Source organism: Scyliorhinus torazame, chromosome 9 (assembly GCF_047496885.1).
Source record: "Scyliorhinus torazame isolate Kashiwa2021f chromosome 9, sScyTor2.1, whole genome shotgun sequence".
Classification (NCBI taxonomy): Eukaryota; Metazoa; Chordata; class Chondrichthyes; order Carcharhiniformes; family Scyliorhinidae; genus Scyliorhinus; species Scyliorhinus torazame.
Genome location: NC_092715.1, coordinates 34,871,995 through 34,888,906, shown reverse-complemented (window position 1 = coordinate 34,888,906; position 16,912 = coordinate 34,871,995). Strand labels below are relative to the sequence as shown.

General features: G+C 52.8%; 1 protein-coding gene across 1 annotated transcript in view; it reads left to right on the top strand.

Moving 5' to 3' along the window:
* The first annotated feature begins 735 nt into the window (after positions 1 to 735).
* Positions 736 to 16,912, top strand: part of LOC140429147 (15-hydroxyprostaglandin dehydrogenase [NAD(+)]-like) — a 131,095-nt gene continuing 114,918 nt past the window's right edge. The window contains exon 1 of the mRNA XM_072515776.1: positions 736 to 908. Within this exon, the coding sequence (XP_072371877.1) occupies positions 816 to 908 (93 nt within the window). The 5' untranslated portion in view covers positions 736 to 815. The remainder of the gene's footprint in view (positions 909 to 16,912) is intronic.

Below are 16,912 nucleotides of genomic sequence, written 5' to 3'. Positions count from 1 at the left end.
CGTTGCACCCTCAATGTTTTTGACGCACATTTTGCTTGAAAGTTTCAATATTAATCCGGTGCAATCGACTACTTGCTGGCGAGCAGTGGAGGAAATGCCAGGCTGGTTTTCACAACTTACTGAACTCATTTTTAAATAAGGCGCCCAATGTTGGATCTGATAATGACATGGCAAGGTTAAAATTTGGCCTCAGTTTAAGTTTGTGACACTCGTGGAACAACCAAAGTGGAACCACCTCACAAGGGGATGTCATTAAAGGATAACAACAAGTCTTGTCGGCGAAACAATGATTGCAAATAGAATGCACCTTCTTCGAATTGTTGCTGCTTGCAGGCGTTTCCTGGCTGGGCGGCAGTTTTATTTTGCCGAGTGTTAAAAGCGCAGCAAAGTCGCTTGCCCTGTTAGCCCGAGGACAGGTGGGAGAGGACAGCACACCCGCGGGGGGAGGACAAGTTGGGAGAGGACAGCACACCTGCGGGGGGAGGACAGGTGGGAGAGGACAGCACACCTGCGGGGGGAGGACAGGTGGGAGAGGACAGCACACCTGCGGGGGGAGGACAGGTGGGAGAGGACAGCACACCTGCGGGGGGAGGACAGGTGGGAGAAGACAGCACACCTGCGGGGGGAGGACAGGTGGGAGAGGACAGCACACCCACGGGGAGAGGACAGGTGGGAGAGGACAAGCACACCCGCGGGGAGAGGAAAGGTGGGAGAGGACAGCACACCCGTGGGGAGAGGAAAGGTGGGAGAGGACAGCACACCCGCGGGGGGGAGGAGGGCTCTGAGCAGCAGGGGGAGAACCTTCGGCAAGCAGAATGATCTTGAAGAACTGCGTGGGTTTGATAACGGGTGCATCGCAAGGCCTGGGGAAGGCATTTGCTGAAGCCTTGCTAAAGAAAGAAGCAAAGGTAAATACACAATGTGATCTCATACGGAATGGGGGCGGTGCGGGGGGGGGGGGGGGGGTTATTACTGTTGCTTTCCTCAGAGACAGTCCAAGGAATCTGACAAAGCCTGAAGTATTTGTTTGCCTGATGCAGCACTTAAGTAAATATTATTTGCATTTCCATCTGCAGCTGAGCATTGAGCTGGAGAAGGAAGTAACTCTGTCGGTGCTGTGCAGATATTATGGATTCCACCATTTCAGCCTGAACAGTGGTTCCGTTGAAGAGATTGTTACTTATTTTTTGCAGCAACAAGGTTGAGTGGGTGGAAGTGTTTGTGTCTGGAGAGGTGCTGGGCGGTGGAGGTCAAACTTGGGAGTGTGTGGCATTTGTTTTATTTGTGAATCACTGCGTTGGACTTGTGGAATGTCCACCCACCCGTTCCTGTTCCTCGTCTCATCCCGTCCCTATCTGTTTCGGCCTCTCCTGATCCAGTCCACACTCTCAAGACTCCCAGTCGCATTTGGGAACCAGTTGGCAGATGCAGAGAAATTTCAGCACCAAAACCACTGGGTCATGTTCGCTGCCTGGGGAATATCTCGGTGGCCAGTTGTCTTCTCCATGGGGGAATGTCACATGATCCCAAAGCATCGATGGTGGTGCCAGTGCCTATGTTTGGAAGAGAAGGTTTTTAACTGTAAGTGATAAACAGATGTGTGTACCTAACCCCAGCTTGTGCTGAGTAACACACATTCTTAATAACAACAGCAGTGGCTAACAATGACACAAACTCACATCAAGGGCAAAATTCTCTGGAAACGGCGCGATGTCCGCCGACTGGCGCCCAAAACGGCGCAAATCGGGCAACATTCTCTCCGACCCCCCCACCGGGTCGGAGAATCGCAGGGGGCTGGCGTGAATCCCGTGGAGCAAGTATACCCTCTCCTCCAACGGATCCGTCTTCTGGAGCCGCACATATTTACGGAGAAGCACGGTTCCCGGAGCTGTGAGCCAGGTTGGGAGCGGTACTCCAGATGTGGACTTCCTGGGGAAGGCAAAAAGACGTTCATGTGGTGTACTGTTAGTAGCAGTGCAAAGTAATGAGCGAATGGAATGTAGTGCATCAGGGAGGACCTCTTGCCAGCGGGAGGCCGGGAGATTCCTGGACCGCAGGTCCAGCTGAACGGCCCTCCATACCGTCCCATTCTCCCATTGGCACATGTACCTCTGGATAGGGTGTCTGGGGGCTCGTTGAGTTTGCCAGGGTGATACTTAATCTCATAATTATAGGTGGAGAGCTCGATCCTCCACCGCAAGATTTTATCATTTTTGATCTTGCCCCGCTGTGTGTTGTTGAACATGAAGGCTACCGACCGTTGGTTCGTGAGGAGAGTAAATCTCCTGCCAGCCAGGTAATGCCTCCAATGTTGCACGGCCTTAACGATAGCCTGGGCCACTTTATCGACGGACGAGTGCCGAATTTCAGAGGCATGGAGGGTGCGGGAAAAGAATGCCACGGGCCTGCCTACCTGATTGAGGGTGGCGGTAAGGGCGACGTCCGATGCGTCGCTTTCTACTTGGAAGGGAAGTGTTTTGTCTACGGCATGCATTCCAGCTTTGGCAATATCAGCTCTGATTCGGGCGAAGGCCTGTTGGGCCTCGGCCGTCAGGGATAAGTGAGTGGACTGTATGAGTGGGCGGGCCTTGCCGCATAGTTTGGGGCCCACTGCGCGTAATATGAGAAGAACCCCAGGCAACGTTTGAGGGCCTTGGGGCAGTGGGGGAGGGGGAGCTCCATGAGGGTGCGCATGCGGTCGGGATCGGGCCCCAGAACTCCGTTCTGGACCACATAGCCGAGGATGGCTAAGGAGTTTGTGCGGAACACGCACTTCTCCTTGTATATGTGAGGTTGAGGAGAGTGGCGGTGTAGAGAAATTTAGCAAGGTTGGCGTCGTGGTCCTGCTGGTCACAGCCGCAGGTGGTCACATTGTCTAGGTACGGAAACGTGACCCGCAAACCGTACCGGTCGACCATTCGGTCCATCTCTCTTTGGAAGACCAAAACCCTGTTGGTGACACCGAAGGGGGACAACGTTGGTGACGCTGGCCGACTGCCTCGATGGCGGTGTATGGACGGTCCGATTTACGGATGGGGAGCTGGTGGTAGGCGGATTTCAGATCCACCGTTGAGAAGACCCGGTACTGTGCAATCTGGTTAACCATGTCAGATATGCATGGGAGGGGGTACGCGTCGAGCTGCGTGTACCTGTTGATAGTCTGGCTATAGTCCACGACCATTCGGTTTTTCTCCCCAGATTTAACCACTACCACTTGAGCTCTCCAGGGGGTGTTGCTCGCCTCGATGATGCCTTCCCGAAGCAATCGCTGGACCTCTGACCTGATGAAGGCCTTATCCTGGGTGCTGTACCGTCTGCTCCTGGTGGTGATGGGTTTGCAATCTGGAGTTAGTTTGGCAAAAAGGGAAGGAGGATCGACCTTTAGGGTCGCGATGCCGCACAGAGTGAGGTGGTAGTAAGGGTCCGCCGAATTTGAGGGTCAGGCTCTGGAGGTTGCACTGGAAGTCCAGGCCGAGGATAAGTGCAGCGCAGAGGTTAGGGAGGACGTAGAGGCGAAAGCCATGGAACTCTATGCCTTGGACTGTGAGCGTGACCGTGTAGTACCCCCGGATCACTACGCGATGGGATCCGAAGGCCAGGGAGATTTTTTATTTGGTAGGGTGTACCTTAAGGAAGCAGCGCCTTACCGTATTTGGGTGTACAATACTCTCGGTGCTCCCGGAGTCCAGTAGGCAGGAGGTCACATGGCCGTTGACTTTCACGCTGGTGGATGCGTTGGTCAAAGTGTGTGGTCGGGACTGGTCAATTGCAATGGAGGCGAGCCGTGGTTGATCATCTGGTAGTGAGGCGGCCGTTGAGTCGAGGTCCTGGAACGCTGTTGGTGTCCATGTGCTGCGGGGTGGACAAGATGGCGGGGCCCGGAGATCCTGGGGGTTACAAAATGACACGTCCATGGAACGCACGTTGCGGGGGTGGAGTAAGATGGCGGCGCCCATGAAACGCACGTGTTGCGCGGAGGAGACGATGGCGGCGCCCATTGGTCGCACATGGCCTGGGGAGGAGAGGAGGATGGCGGCGCCCATTGTCCGTGACCCCGGGGGGGGGGCGGGGGGCGACCACGGCCGCTGAGCGGGCCTGGCACACTGCAGAGAAGTGGCCCTTCTTCCCGCAGGCCTTAGTAAGGGCAGCGCGGGCCGTGCAGCGTTGGCGGGGGGTGTTTTTGCTGGCCGCAAAAGTAGTGTCGGGGCCCCCCGGGATCACTGGCTGGCGCGTAGTGTAGGCGTATTAGGTGGGTAGCGCCACCGCTTGGGCAGCTGCATGTCGGGCCCATGAAGCGTAGGAGGAGTGGGCAGCGCGGTTTGGGGCGTAGGACTGGACATTGCGCAGGGCGACCGTCATGGAAAACGCTAGTGTTTTAGTCTCTGCGAGGTCGCGCGTGACCCCTTCTAGGAGCCGCTGTCGGATAATATCAGACCTAATCCCAGTCACAAAAGTGCCCGCATAAATAGAATTTACAGTGCAGAAGGAGGCCAATCGGCCCATCGAGTCTGTACCGGCTCTTGGAAAGAGCACCCTACCCAACACCTCCACCCTATCCCCATAACCCAGTAACCCCACCCAACACTAAGGGCAATTTTGGACACTAAGGGCAATTTATCATGGCCAATCCACCTAACCTGCACATCTTTGGACTATGGGAGGAAACCGGAGCACCCGGAGGAAACCCACGCACACACTGGGAGGATGTGCAGACTCCGCACAGACAGTGACCCAAGCCGGAATCGAACCTGGGACCCTGGAGCTGTGAAGCAATTGTGCTATCCACAATGCTACCGTGCTGCCCACATCTGAGTGCTCCTTAGCTGTAATGTCCTGGCAGTCACAGTCCCGAACTAGTGGGATCGGGGCCCTCCAGAAGTCCTCGATTGACTCACCAGGTAGTTGCGTACGAGTTGCGCGCGCGTGTCTGGCGAAGAGCGTGTTCGTCCTCTGTTCATAATTTTCTTTGAGTCGAGTCATGGCATCAGCGTAATTGGGCGCATCCTGGATCAGCGGGAAGACTTTGGAGCTGAGTCTGGAGTACAATATCTGGATCTTCTGAGCCTCTGGAAGAGGGGTCGCGCCACGTTGATATACGCTTCAAAACAAGCTAGCCAGTGCTGAAAGTCCTTTCTGGCGTCGCTTGCGTGTGGATCCAGCTGCAGTCGATCTGGTTTAATCCAGAGGCCCATCTTCTGAATCAGATACTAATAAATTGAGGCACGATCAATTTGACTGGAGACGAAGTTGAATCCAAACTGAGGCTTTATTAGTATCAGATGTGTGGCCTCCCACAGCAACTGGCAAAATGGCTGCGAGCTGGAGGCCACACATATTTATACCCCGCCTCCTGGGTGGAGCTAGCATGCAGGGGCCACAGGTGAACCTTATAGTGCAGGTTCTACCGTACAACCTCTAATATCAGAACACAGTGGTTTACCACAAGATCACAAAAAAGAATCCTGGAAAAAAGGGTACAGGCGGTAGCCCTTAAGATGAGTTGGGGAAGGTGCGGAGTCATTGGGATTAAAGATGGCGGAGGCAAGCTTGTCAGGTGGGGCTGCACCTATTACTGTGGATAAGCTGATGGAGGTAATGGTGGCCAAATTTGAGAGACAAATCGGCAAGCATTTTTAGAGGCAAGGGAAGGAAATGATGGAGACTCTCAAAAAGTCAGTGGAAATGGGTTGGGCCCGGTAAAGAAGGCATTGTGAAAGACCTCGGAGACAGTGCAGGAGTATGGTGAGGTGCTGAAGGGGGTAAAGGAGACCCTGTCGTGACACCTGGACCAGGCAGCCTCACTGGAAGGTGATCTGTTGATGGCAGATGACAGAAACAAAGGCCCAAGGGCTATGGTGAAGGATAGGTCGAGATGGCAGGACCTCAGGATCATGGGGTTGCCAGAGAGGGTGGAAGGCCCAAGGCCTGTGGTGTTCGCAAAGTTGCTGGGGGAGGAGAACCAGGTTTTCTCCCTTGAGCTGGACAGGGCCCACCGGTTGCTCCAAGTGAAGCCACAGGTGAATGAACCACCACAGACGGTGAAAGGATGCTTTCATAGCTATCGGACGACAGACCGTGTCCTGAAATGGGCCAAAGAAAATCATGAGGTGTGATGGGAAAGCAGCAGTATTCAAATATACTAAGCTGGCGTGGCAGAGTTGACAAAGAGGCGTGCGGCCTTCAATAGGGCGAAGTCAGTGCTGTATAAGGGCGGTGTGCATTTTGATGTACCCGGTGAGCCTGTGAGTCAAGCACAATACCAGAGATATCGAGACTGCGGAGGAAGCAGAGGCTTTCGTTCAAGCACAAGGACTTGGACTGTACTAAGGAGATTTAAATGGGACCTTTATGTTGGTTGGGATGGGGCTGTTTGGTGATGTTGTAATGTTTTTCCTTTGTATATAATAATATGGTTAATTGAAATTTATGATCTTGTATTGAGGGAGTGTATGCTTTAGGGGTTGGAGGGGGACTGAGGATTTTTTAAAAAATTCATTTTATGGGATGTGGGCTTCGCTGGTTAGGCCAGCATTTTATTCCCCATCCCTAGTTCCCCTTCAGAAGGTGGTGGTTGATGTGTTGGGTACTCTGGATCTGTGGAGACTGCGTTTACCTTAGCAGTAACATAGACAGGCTACCAACACTTGTAATAGTACAACACTATTTATTAAGCTAGAAACTGTTGAACATACTTTCACTGTGGGTTAACGCGATGTTAGATTAAATTAAAGACCTATGCCTGTCCTAACCAGTCTATGCACTCAGCACATGGTGAAGATCTGTGTTGTAAGCTCTGTCCTTCTGAGAGGCTGCATCCCGAATGAGCGGGAAAACTGATGCCCTCTGTCTTTATAGTGAGTGTGCTCTAACTGGTGATTGGCTGCGGTATTGTGTGTGTTGATTGGTCTTGCTGTGTGTCCATCAGTGTGTGTGTGTATCTGCACCATGATATACTGGTGTATATTATGACAGTGGTGAATTGCCGTCTTCAACTGCAGGCCTTGAGGTGTAGGTACACCCACTGTACTGTTAGGGAGTGAGTTCCAGGATGTTGCCCCAGTGACAATGAAGGAGCGGTGATATATTTGCAAGTCAGGGTGGTGAGTGACTTAGTCGGGAACCTCCAGGTGGTGGAGTTCCCAGGTATCTGCTGCCCTTGTCCTTCTAGATGGTAGTGGTCGTGGGTTTGGAAGGTGTCGTCGGAGGCACCTTGGTGAGTTACTGCAGTGCATCTTGTAGATGGTACACACAGCTGCCACTGTTCGTCAGTGGTGGAGGGTTTGAATGTTTGTGGAAGAGGGTGCAACCAAGTTGGCTGCTTTGTCCTGGATGCTTTCGAACTTCTTGAGTGTTGTTGGAGCTGCACTCATCTCGGCAAGTGGAGAGTATTCCATTACACTCCTGGACTTGTGCCTTGTAGCTGGTGGTCAGGCTTTGGGGAGTCATGAGGTGAATTACTCCCAGCCTTTGACCTGCCCTGGTAGCCACAGTATTAATATGGCTAGTCCAGTTCAGTTTCTGATCAATGATAACCCCCAGGATGTTGATTGATCAAGGTTCAGTGATGGTAATGCCATTGAATGTTAAGATGTGATGGTTAGATCCTCTCCTGTCGGAGATGGCAACCTCACTAGTAGGCAGAATTTAGCTCTTAAATGGCAGTGAGGGGAGGGGCTGTTAGACCTGTTTCGGCAGGTTTTGATGAGCCGAGAAGATGTAAATGGTGGGTGGAAGGGGAGGGAAGGAGAGATATTAGTTTGAGAGGAAGTATTTGGGGGATTTCTGGTATAGAGGAAAGGAGGGGGGGGGGGGGGGGGGGGGCGGGGATGTAGCTGACCGTGATCAGGATTTTTCTTTGTTTCATCTTGTGGGTGAGGCGGGTGCCATCTTGGGTGGACCCTGGTGTTAGGAGCCTGGAAGATGGAGCGAATAATTTCTTGTGGTGGAAGTGGCTGACTTGAGAGGGAGGGGGGTTGAGAGACTCCCGATTAGATTGGTCACATGGAATGTTCAGGCTTTGGGGGGACGCGATCAAGAGTTTTCTCTCATTTGAAGAAACTAATGGCCGATGTGGTGCTTTGCAGGAGACGCACCTGCGGGTGAGTGAGGCTTTGGAAGTGTTGGGCGAGCCGCGTGTTCCACTTGGGTTTTGATAACAGGGGCTAGGGGCTCGCAGTTTTACTTCATAAAAAAGAGTTTGGTTTCAAATGTAGAATGTTGCAACGGATCAGGGGGAAAGATATTTAATAGTTACTGGAACGTAGGAAGACAACTCAGTGGTGCTGGTAAATGTGTACGCTCTAAACTGAGACGACGTAACATTTATGTGGAGAATGTTGGCCGCAATACCAGACTTGGACACGTACCAATTGATCTTGGGGGCGGGGGGGGGATTTGAACTGTGTTTTGAATGCAAAGTTAGACTGAACTAAGCCAAAGTGGTTGGCTCCTTCGAGGGCAGCAAGAGTATTGACAGCGTTTATGGCCCAAGTTTGTGTCATGGGTACGATTGTTGTATAAAGCACCGCGGGCCAGTGTCCGCACAAACAACGTGATCTCGGAGTATTTTCAGTCGAACAGGGGAACGAGGCAGGGCTGCCCAATATCCCCCCTCTTGTTTGCATTGGTGATAGACCTTTGGCCATTGCCCTGAGGACTTCATATAGATGGAGGAGGATAATGAAGTAGGGGGGATGTGGAGCAAAGGGTGTCCCTGTACGCTGATAATCCCTTACTGTAAGTGACAGACCCAATCCCCACCATGGGTGATATAATGGCGCTGCTGAGGTGCTTTGGCTCTTTTTCAGGGTAATAAGTGAATCTGGAGAAAAGTGAGTGTTTCCCGTTTACTTCCCCCGAGGAGGGGAGTCAATCTGGGGGTGTTGCCGTTCCACGGGTTTCCATTTAGATATCTGGGGGTTCAGGTAGCTCGGGACTGGGCCCAGCGCTGTAAGTTTAAGCTTGGTGGGAAAGGTCAAGATCGATTTGCAAAGGTGGGATAGTCTCCCTCTGTCCTTGGCGGGCAGGATTCAGTCGGTCAAGATGAATACTTTGCCAAGATTTCTGTGCCTGATCCGGTTTTTCTTCCAAAGTTCTTTTCTTGGAGGAGTTGAGAAATTGATTTTGTCGTTTATTTGGGTGGGCAAAGTGGCGAGGATTCAAAGGGCTGTCCTTCAGAGGGGCCAATAGGGGGCTGGACGACAGCGAGCATGATTTATTATTGCTGGGCAGCGAATGGGGAGAAGGTGTTGGGGTGATGTGGGGATCTGGAAGCTACCTGGGTATGGTTGGAGTCGAAATCATGCAGGGGGTATTACTCCCAGTGAAATATTTGGCAAATCCGGTATTTGTTTCCACGCTGAAGATGTGGAGAGAATTTCGACAACATTTGAAATTGGGGGTGGTATTGAAGCTGGCTCGGGTCCACGTCAATCATGTGCTTGAGCCTGCGAGGTTTTATGCCACGTCCGGGAGGTGGGAAGGGATGAGGTTGGAAGGAATGGGGGCTCTCTTCTTGGAGGGACTGTTTGTGAGTTTGGAGGAGTTGGCATAGAAATGTTGGCACTCGCGGTCTGACTCGTTCAGATACTCCGCAACTTCGTAATTTTACGAAACAGATCTTTCCGACATTCCCTGTGGCGCTGCCAACCTCGTGGATGGAGAGGCTTCTTTCACTCGCAGGGTCAGAGGAGGGGAGTACCTCGGGAATCTATGGAAGGATTATGTCCGAAGACACAGTGGGCGCTATTCTCCCCCCCCCCCCCATGCCGGGTGGGAGAATCGCCGGGGCGCCGTGCGAATCGCGCCACGCCGCCCCGACCCCACACGCGATTCTCCCACCCCCCCGAAACCAGCGGCGTGCGATTCTCCGGCTGGATGGGCCGAGTGGCCGCTACGACACGAAAGGTTCCCACCGGCGCCGTCCACCCCTGCTCGCTGCCGGCGGGAACTCTGCGGGAACGCTGGGGGGGGGGTGGCCTGTGGGGCGGGGCTCCTTCACCGGGGTGGCCTCCGATGGGGTCTGGCCCGCGATCGGGGCCCACCGATCGGCGGGCCGGCCTCCTTCCGCGCATGGCCCCAGAACATAGGCTCCATGTTGGTGAGGGGCCGGCGTGCGTAAGACGTTCCCCGCGCATGCGCAGGTTTGGGCTGCCCCAGCTGCGCATGCGCGGGTTGGCGCGGCGCCCATCTGGTGCCGCGTAAGGACGCTGGAGCGGTGTGAACCACTCCAGCGCCATGCTGGCCCCCTATGGGAGCCAGAATAGGTCGTGTCCGGGCCCTGTTTGCACCGTCGTGAAACGCAACAGCGTTCACGACGGCGCGAACACTTGGCCTCAATATCGGAGAATGGCCCCCAGTATTGGTGGAGGGGGGAGATTTGGGGCTGTTGGTAGAGGACTAGGTGTGGAGTGAGGGCCCACGGCGGGTGAACACCAGGTCATCGTGCGCAAGGCTAGGCTTAATGCAGCTTAAAATGAGTAGGTTTTATGCGTGAATGGAGGACAAGTATGAGTGTTGTGGGAGGGGTCCAGTCAATCATGTGCACATGTTTGTGTTCTAAGCTTGTGAGGTTTTGGATCTCCTTCTTTAGCTCCATGTCCAAAGATGTGCAGGCGAGGTGGATTGTTCATGCTCAATTGCCCCTTCGAGTGGAGGTGCAGGAATAGGGTGGGGAATTGAGCCAAGGTAGGGTGATCTTTCGAGGGATCTGTGCAGACGCAATGGGCCGAATGACTCCTTCTGCACTGCAGGGATTCTATGATTCTAGGTCGGCGATTCTGAAAATTGATCAGACACCCTGTCCCTCAGTGGTTATATTTGGGGTGTCAGACTTGCCGGAGCTGCAGACGGGTGCGGGGGCTGATGTCCCGGCCTTCGCCTCGATAATTGCTCTGAGGTATGTGCTGATGGGACGGAGGTCAGCTTTTCCAGCCAGTGCCTCAATGTTGCTGGGAGATCTGATGGAGTTCCTATACCTCGAAAACGTCAAGTGCACCGTGAGGGGAGCAATTGAGGGGTTCTACTGAAGGTGGCAGCCATTTATTCTACATTTCAAAGAGCTAGTCACCGTTCTTTGTGAAAGGGGAGATGGGGGCAAGGGGGTAGGAGGGGAAGGGGCTGAGGGGGCATTCAGTTGGGGGGGGGGGGTTGTGATTGGTAGTGTTGTTTGAGTGGGATGCGCTGTTTGGTGTTATGCATAAAAATATATATTTGTAAAAATTGTGTCTTAAGTGTGGGGAATACTGGTCTGAACTGCACACAAACACACAGCGGGAATCACCCCGCCAAATCCGCCAAAGTGACACAGTCCTGTTTTGGGAGAACCGCACCCACTTTCTCACACAAAGGAGAGTAAAACCCTGCAACTCACGTCCCTAAAATGCTGGGGTCAAATTTCAAAACTGGGATAAATAGATTTTTTTTTTTACGATCTGATGGTGGTACTCAGAATCAGGGGGGGTCAGGACAGAGTTGGTCGGGAAAAACTGTTCCCATTGGTGGAAGGATCGAGAACCAGAGGACAAGGATTTCTGACAATCGGCAAGATGGTGACAGGAGGAAAAACATTTACAAGCAGCCAGTGATTAAGGTCTGGAATTCATTGCCCAAGAGTGCAGTGGATGCAGCATCAATCGAGGATTTCAAGAGGGAGTTGTCTGATGATTATCTGGAAAGAAACTATGTGCAGGGCTACAGGGGGAAGGTAGGTATTGCCGATAGGTCCATTCGGAGAGCTGGCACACACAACAGGCCAAATGGCCTCCTCTGCGGTATCAAATCTCGGCATTCTGTAACAAAGGAATAATGGAGCAAATGTGATGAATGAGGTTAAAGTGCAGATCTGTTATGATCTAACTGAATTTTGAGTTCACATTTAGAGGGGTTAAATGTCCTAACTCCTGCTCTTAACGTCCTTCTCAATATAGAGACTGGGAGTAAACAGCATCAACTCTTGTGGTGTTGTTCAGGTTGTAATATACTCGTTGGTTAACTGGCTACACACCTCCCGACTGTGGCGGATGGAGTTTGCTCTCTGACCACATATCCTGTCAGTCACACTGATCTAAAAATGGAAAGTACAATCTGTCGTGTTATGCTTCTCGACGTAGCATAAGCTGCTTCCTTGATGTATACTCTGACAAAGGAAGGTTCAGACTTGGAGATAGGTTGAACACATTTATTGAACAGTTAACAATTCTCCTACTTGAGTTCGACTCTCTTGCTAATCCAATTATAGTAACTCTAACTAACCAGTCTGCTCTAATCCATGCGGTGGGTGTGATGCTTCCTGATCTGCTCCTGTCTCTGAGTATCGCCTATGGAAAGAGAAAGAGCATGTGTCCCCTGTCCTTTTATATGGGTTGCCCCCTTGTGGTAGTGTCACCTCTGGGTGTGTCTTGAATGCCCATTGGTTGTGTCCTATCTTACTGACCTATTGGTCGAATGTCTGTGTGTCATGATGTCTCTGGTGCTCCCTCTAGAGTCTATTTAGTTCTAGTGTATTTACATTAACCCCTTGTGTATTTACATTGCCCTAGTGTGTCTACATTAACCCCCTGTGTATTTACAGTAATTCATATCACCACACAATCATAGAAAATTACAAGAGAATTGATGCTGTTAAATTACTTGTGAGTCTTCAAATTAACTCCATGTCAATCAATCTCAGAAGTTGTTTTGCGTCAATAGATTGGAGTGATTTGAGATTTGTATTTTTAAGTATTAATGGGTAAACATTTCCGCCAAATTTCTTTGGTCGTTCTCCACAGAGACACTAAGCCACACTTAAATAGTTCATGCCCCCAGCAAATGGTGGATTGAAGATCTTTACACAAATGCATTGAACAATCAAATACACTTATATATAATTCAACCGCACAGAATTTAAAAGAAAATGCAATGTTTTGTATGCGTTCAGAGGATTACTGGAGAAAAGCATCAATGGGCTGGTTGCATACATCTCCACAATGAAATATGGGCCTCGGATATTTGAGCTGGAGGTTAAATATATGCTACTGGAAGCCCTGACCCAACAATATTGGATTGTGGACTTCAGGATAAACCTATGAATGAGAAGTCGGCAACAGAAGTGTCTTATTATAAACCAAATACCCCAGGAGCCCACAAGACCTTTTCCAGTCTACCTGCATAACCTTAATGGGAGATCTGTGAAGCCAGCAGGAAACCCCACCTCACCTTTTGGACACTAAGGGGCAATCTAGCATGGCCAATCCACCTGACCTACATGTCTTTGGACTGTGGGAGGAAACCGGAGCACCCGGAGGAATCCCTCGCAGATACGGGGAGAATGTGCAAACTCCACACGGACAGTCACCCAAGGCTGGAATTGATCCTGGGTCCCTGGGAGCAGTGCTAACCACTGTGCCACCTTCAGGTCTGTCAATGTTCTATTCTCTTAATGCCGAGGTTGTCAGGGAGTATTGTGGGGGTGCCAGTGGGTATACCCTGGTGAAGATTGTTTCTTGCTTTGCTCACTGTATGCTGGGGTGTCCGTTAAAAATGGCACCTGGATCATGGAGTGTCTGATTTGATGGTGGGGCAGGCGGGTCAGAGGCCACCCTCCAGTGGCACATTGTGGAAACTGTGGCTTCAAGATTTTTTGTTCTAAGTGCCGCACTATATGGCGGCGGCAGCTTCCTGCTTCAACCCGCTTTTCCAGCCCGAAAGCGCTTTTGCTGATATTGGCGCAAAATCCTGGTCAATGGTGCAAGAGATCATGTGACCTGCACCTCGGAGCCAGTGCGATGTAGTTAGATATTGATGCGCGATCAATTACTCTCAAGACAAAGTGATTTCATAACTGAAGGCTTTAATCTACAAGAACTTGTTCCCCAGCAGCTTCAGTACAGAAAGTGAAGGCTGCTGGGACGGCACCGTTTCTTATACTCCGCCTGTCAGGGCGGAGCTACGTAACAGCAGCCAATGGTAAACTCCTGGGTTTAACCAATGGTCATCAGCCTCTTAGGTACCGCAATACCTGGTACTACCACATTCACCCCCTGTTAAAAAAAGTGTTCGGCGGGGGTGGCCAGTGGCAACAGTCGCCTTTAACATGGTATGATCAGGTATGGAGGTACCGTGCTGTCGAGGATATTCACAAAGTGTTCGTTCACAGTTAAAGTCACAGCGAAGCAATCAGTCGATCGGGTGGCCTGGTCGTCCTTCTGGAGCGGTGGTGATTCTGGTGGGGGTCCCGGTGGTTGCGACTCCGGGAGCGTGGTTTCGGCCTCCCTGGCAGCTTCATCACCCCTAGGCGGCGCTGTTGGGGCAAACGGTTGACACGGGGACGGGGGGGGGCACCTGTAGGGGGTGTCGGTGGGTGGGCGGGCCTAGGCAGGGGGGGCGTGAGTACTGACCCTTCAGTGAGGTGGTGTGGGGGTGGAGGTAATGGTTCGGGTGCGCGTGGGGTCCGGCGGGCTCCAGGTCCCGAAGGGAGACTGTATCTTGCCGGCCGTCGGGGAACGCCACATAGGCGCACTGGGGGTTAACGTGCAGCAGGTGGACCTTCTCGACCAACGGGTCCGACTTGTGCGCCCACACGTGCTTCCGAAGCAGGATGGGCCCGGGTGTTGCTAGCCAGGTTGGGAGTGAGGTCCCGGAGGAGGACCTCCTGGGGAAAACAAGGAGACGTTCATGAGGTGTCTGATTTGTGGTTGTACAGAGCAGCGACCGGCGTGGAGGGCCTAGGGCCAGTAGAACAGTCTTCCAGACCGTTCCGTTCTCCCTCTCCACCTGTCCGTTTTCCCGGGGGTTGTAACTGGTCGTCCTGCTCGAGGCGATGCCCTTGCTGAGCAGGAATTGATGCAGTTCATCGCCCATAAAGGAGGACCCCCTAACACTGTGTATGTACACTGGGAAACCGAACAGTGTAAAGACACCCTGGAGGGCCTTGATGACGGTGGTTGTGGTCATGTCTGGGCAGGGGATGGCGAATGGGAACCGGGAGTACTCGTCAATCACGTTCAGGAAATACGTGTTGCGGTTGGTGGAGGGGCCTTTGAAATCCATGCTGAGGCGTTCAAAGGGGCGGGAAGCCTTTATCTGGTGCGCCCTCTCTGGCCAGTAGAAGTGCAGTTTGCACTCCGCGCAGATTTGGCAGTCCCTGGTGACTGTCCTGACCTCCTCGATGGAGTAGGGCAGGTTGCGGGTCTTGATGAAGTGGAAGAAATGAGTGACCCCCGGGTGGCAGAGGTCCTCGTGGAGGGCTCGGAGGCGGTCCACTTGTGCAGTGGCACAAGTGCCGCGGGACAGGGCATCAGGAGGCTCGTTTAGCTTCCCCGGACGGTACAAGATCTCGTATTTGAAGGTGGAGAGTTCTATCCTCCACCGCAAGATCTTGTCGTTTTTAATCTTGCCCCGCTGTGCATTATCGAACATGAAGGCAACCGACTGTTGGTCTGTGAGGAGAGTGAATCTCCTGCCGGCCAGATAATGCCTCCAGTGTTGCACAGCTTCTACTATGGCTGGTGCCTCTTTTTCGACCGAGGAATGGCGAATTTCAGAAGCATGGAGGGTACGGGAGAAGAGAGCCACGGGCTTGCCCGCTTGGTTGAGGGTGGCCGTCAGAGCTACGTCGGACGCATCGCTCTCGACCTGGAAGGGGAGGGACTCGTCGATGGCGCGCATCGTGGCCTTTGGAATGTCTGCATTGATGCGGCTGAAGGCCTGGCGGGCCTCTGTCGACAGGGGAAAGGCTGTGGACTGGATTAGGGGTCGAGCCTTGTCTGCGTAGTTGGGGACCCACTGTGCGTGATAGCTGAAAAACCCGAGGCAGCGCTTCAGGGCCTTGGGGCAGTGAGGGAGGGGGAAACTCCATAAAGTTGCGCATGCGCTCAGGGTCGGGGCCTATAACTCCATTTCGCACTACGTAGCCTAGAATGGCTAGACGGTCGGTGCTAAACACGCATTTATCCTTATTGTATGTCAGGTTAAGGATTTCCGTGGTCTGGAGAAATTTGCGGAGGTTGTTGTCGTGGTCCTGCTGGTCATGGCCGCAAATGGTGACGTTATCCAGATATGGGAACGTTGCGCGTAAGCCGTACCGGTCAACCATTCGGTCCATCTCTCGCTGGAAGACCAAGGCCCCATTAGTGACACCAAAGGGAACTCTTAAAAATTGATAGAGCCGCCCATCTGCTTCGAAGGCAGTGTACTTGCGGTCACTATCACGGAGGGGTAGCTGGTGGTAGGCGGACTTGAGATCCACCGTGGAGAAGACCTTGTATTGCGCGATCCTGTTTACCATGTCGGCTATACGGGGGAGAGGGTACGCGTCCAGCTGCGTAAACCTGTTGATGGTCTGACTGTAGTCAATGACCATCCTATGTTTCTCCCTGGTCTTTACCACCACTACTTGAGCTCTCCAGGGACTGTTGCTCGCTTCGATGACCCCTTCCCTCAGCAGCCTTTGGACCTCTGACCTGATGAAGGTCCGGTCCTGGGCACTGTACCGCCTGCTCCTGGTGGCGACGGGTTTGCAATCCGGGGTGAGGTTCACAAACAGGGAAGGCGGGTCGAGCTTAAGGGTCGCGAGGCCGCAGACAGTAAGGGGGGGTAAAGGGCTGCCGAATTTAAAGGTCAGTCTTTGCAAGTGGCAAGCCCCAGGAGGGTAGCCGCGCAGAGGTGCGGCAGGACACACAGGCGGAAATTGTCGAATTTCCTGCCTTGGACAGTGAGGTCCGCTAGGCAGAACCCCTTTATCTCCACCGAGTGTGACCCAGAGGCCAGGGAGAACCTTTGGTTTACAGGGTGGGTTACAAGTGAACAGCGCCTGACCGTGTCGGGGTGAACAAAGCTTTCCGTGCTCCCAGAGTCAATCAGGCAAGACGCCTCGTGGCCGTTGATGAAGACTGTCGTTGTAGCCGTTGCGAGTGTCCGGGGTGGAATTTGG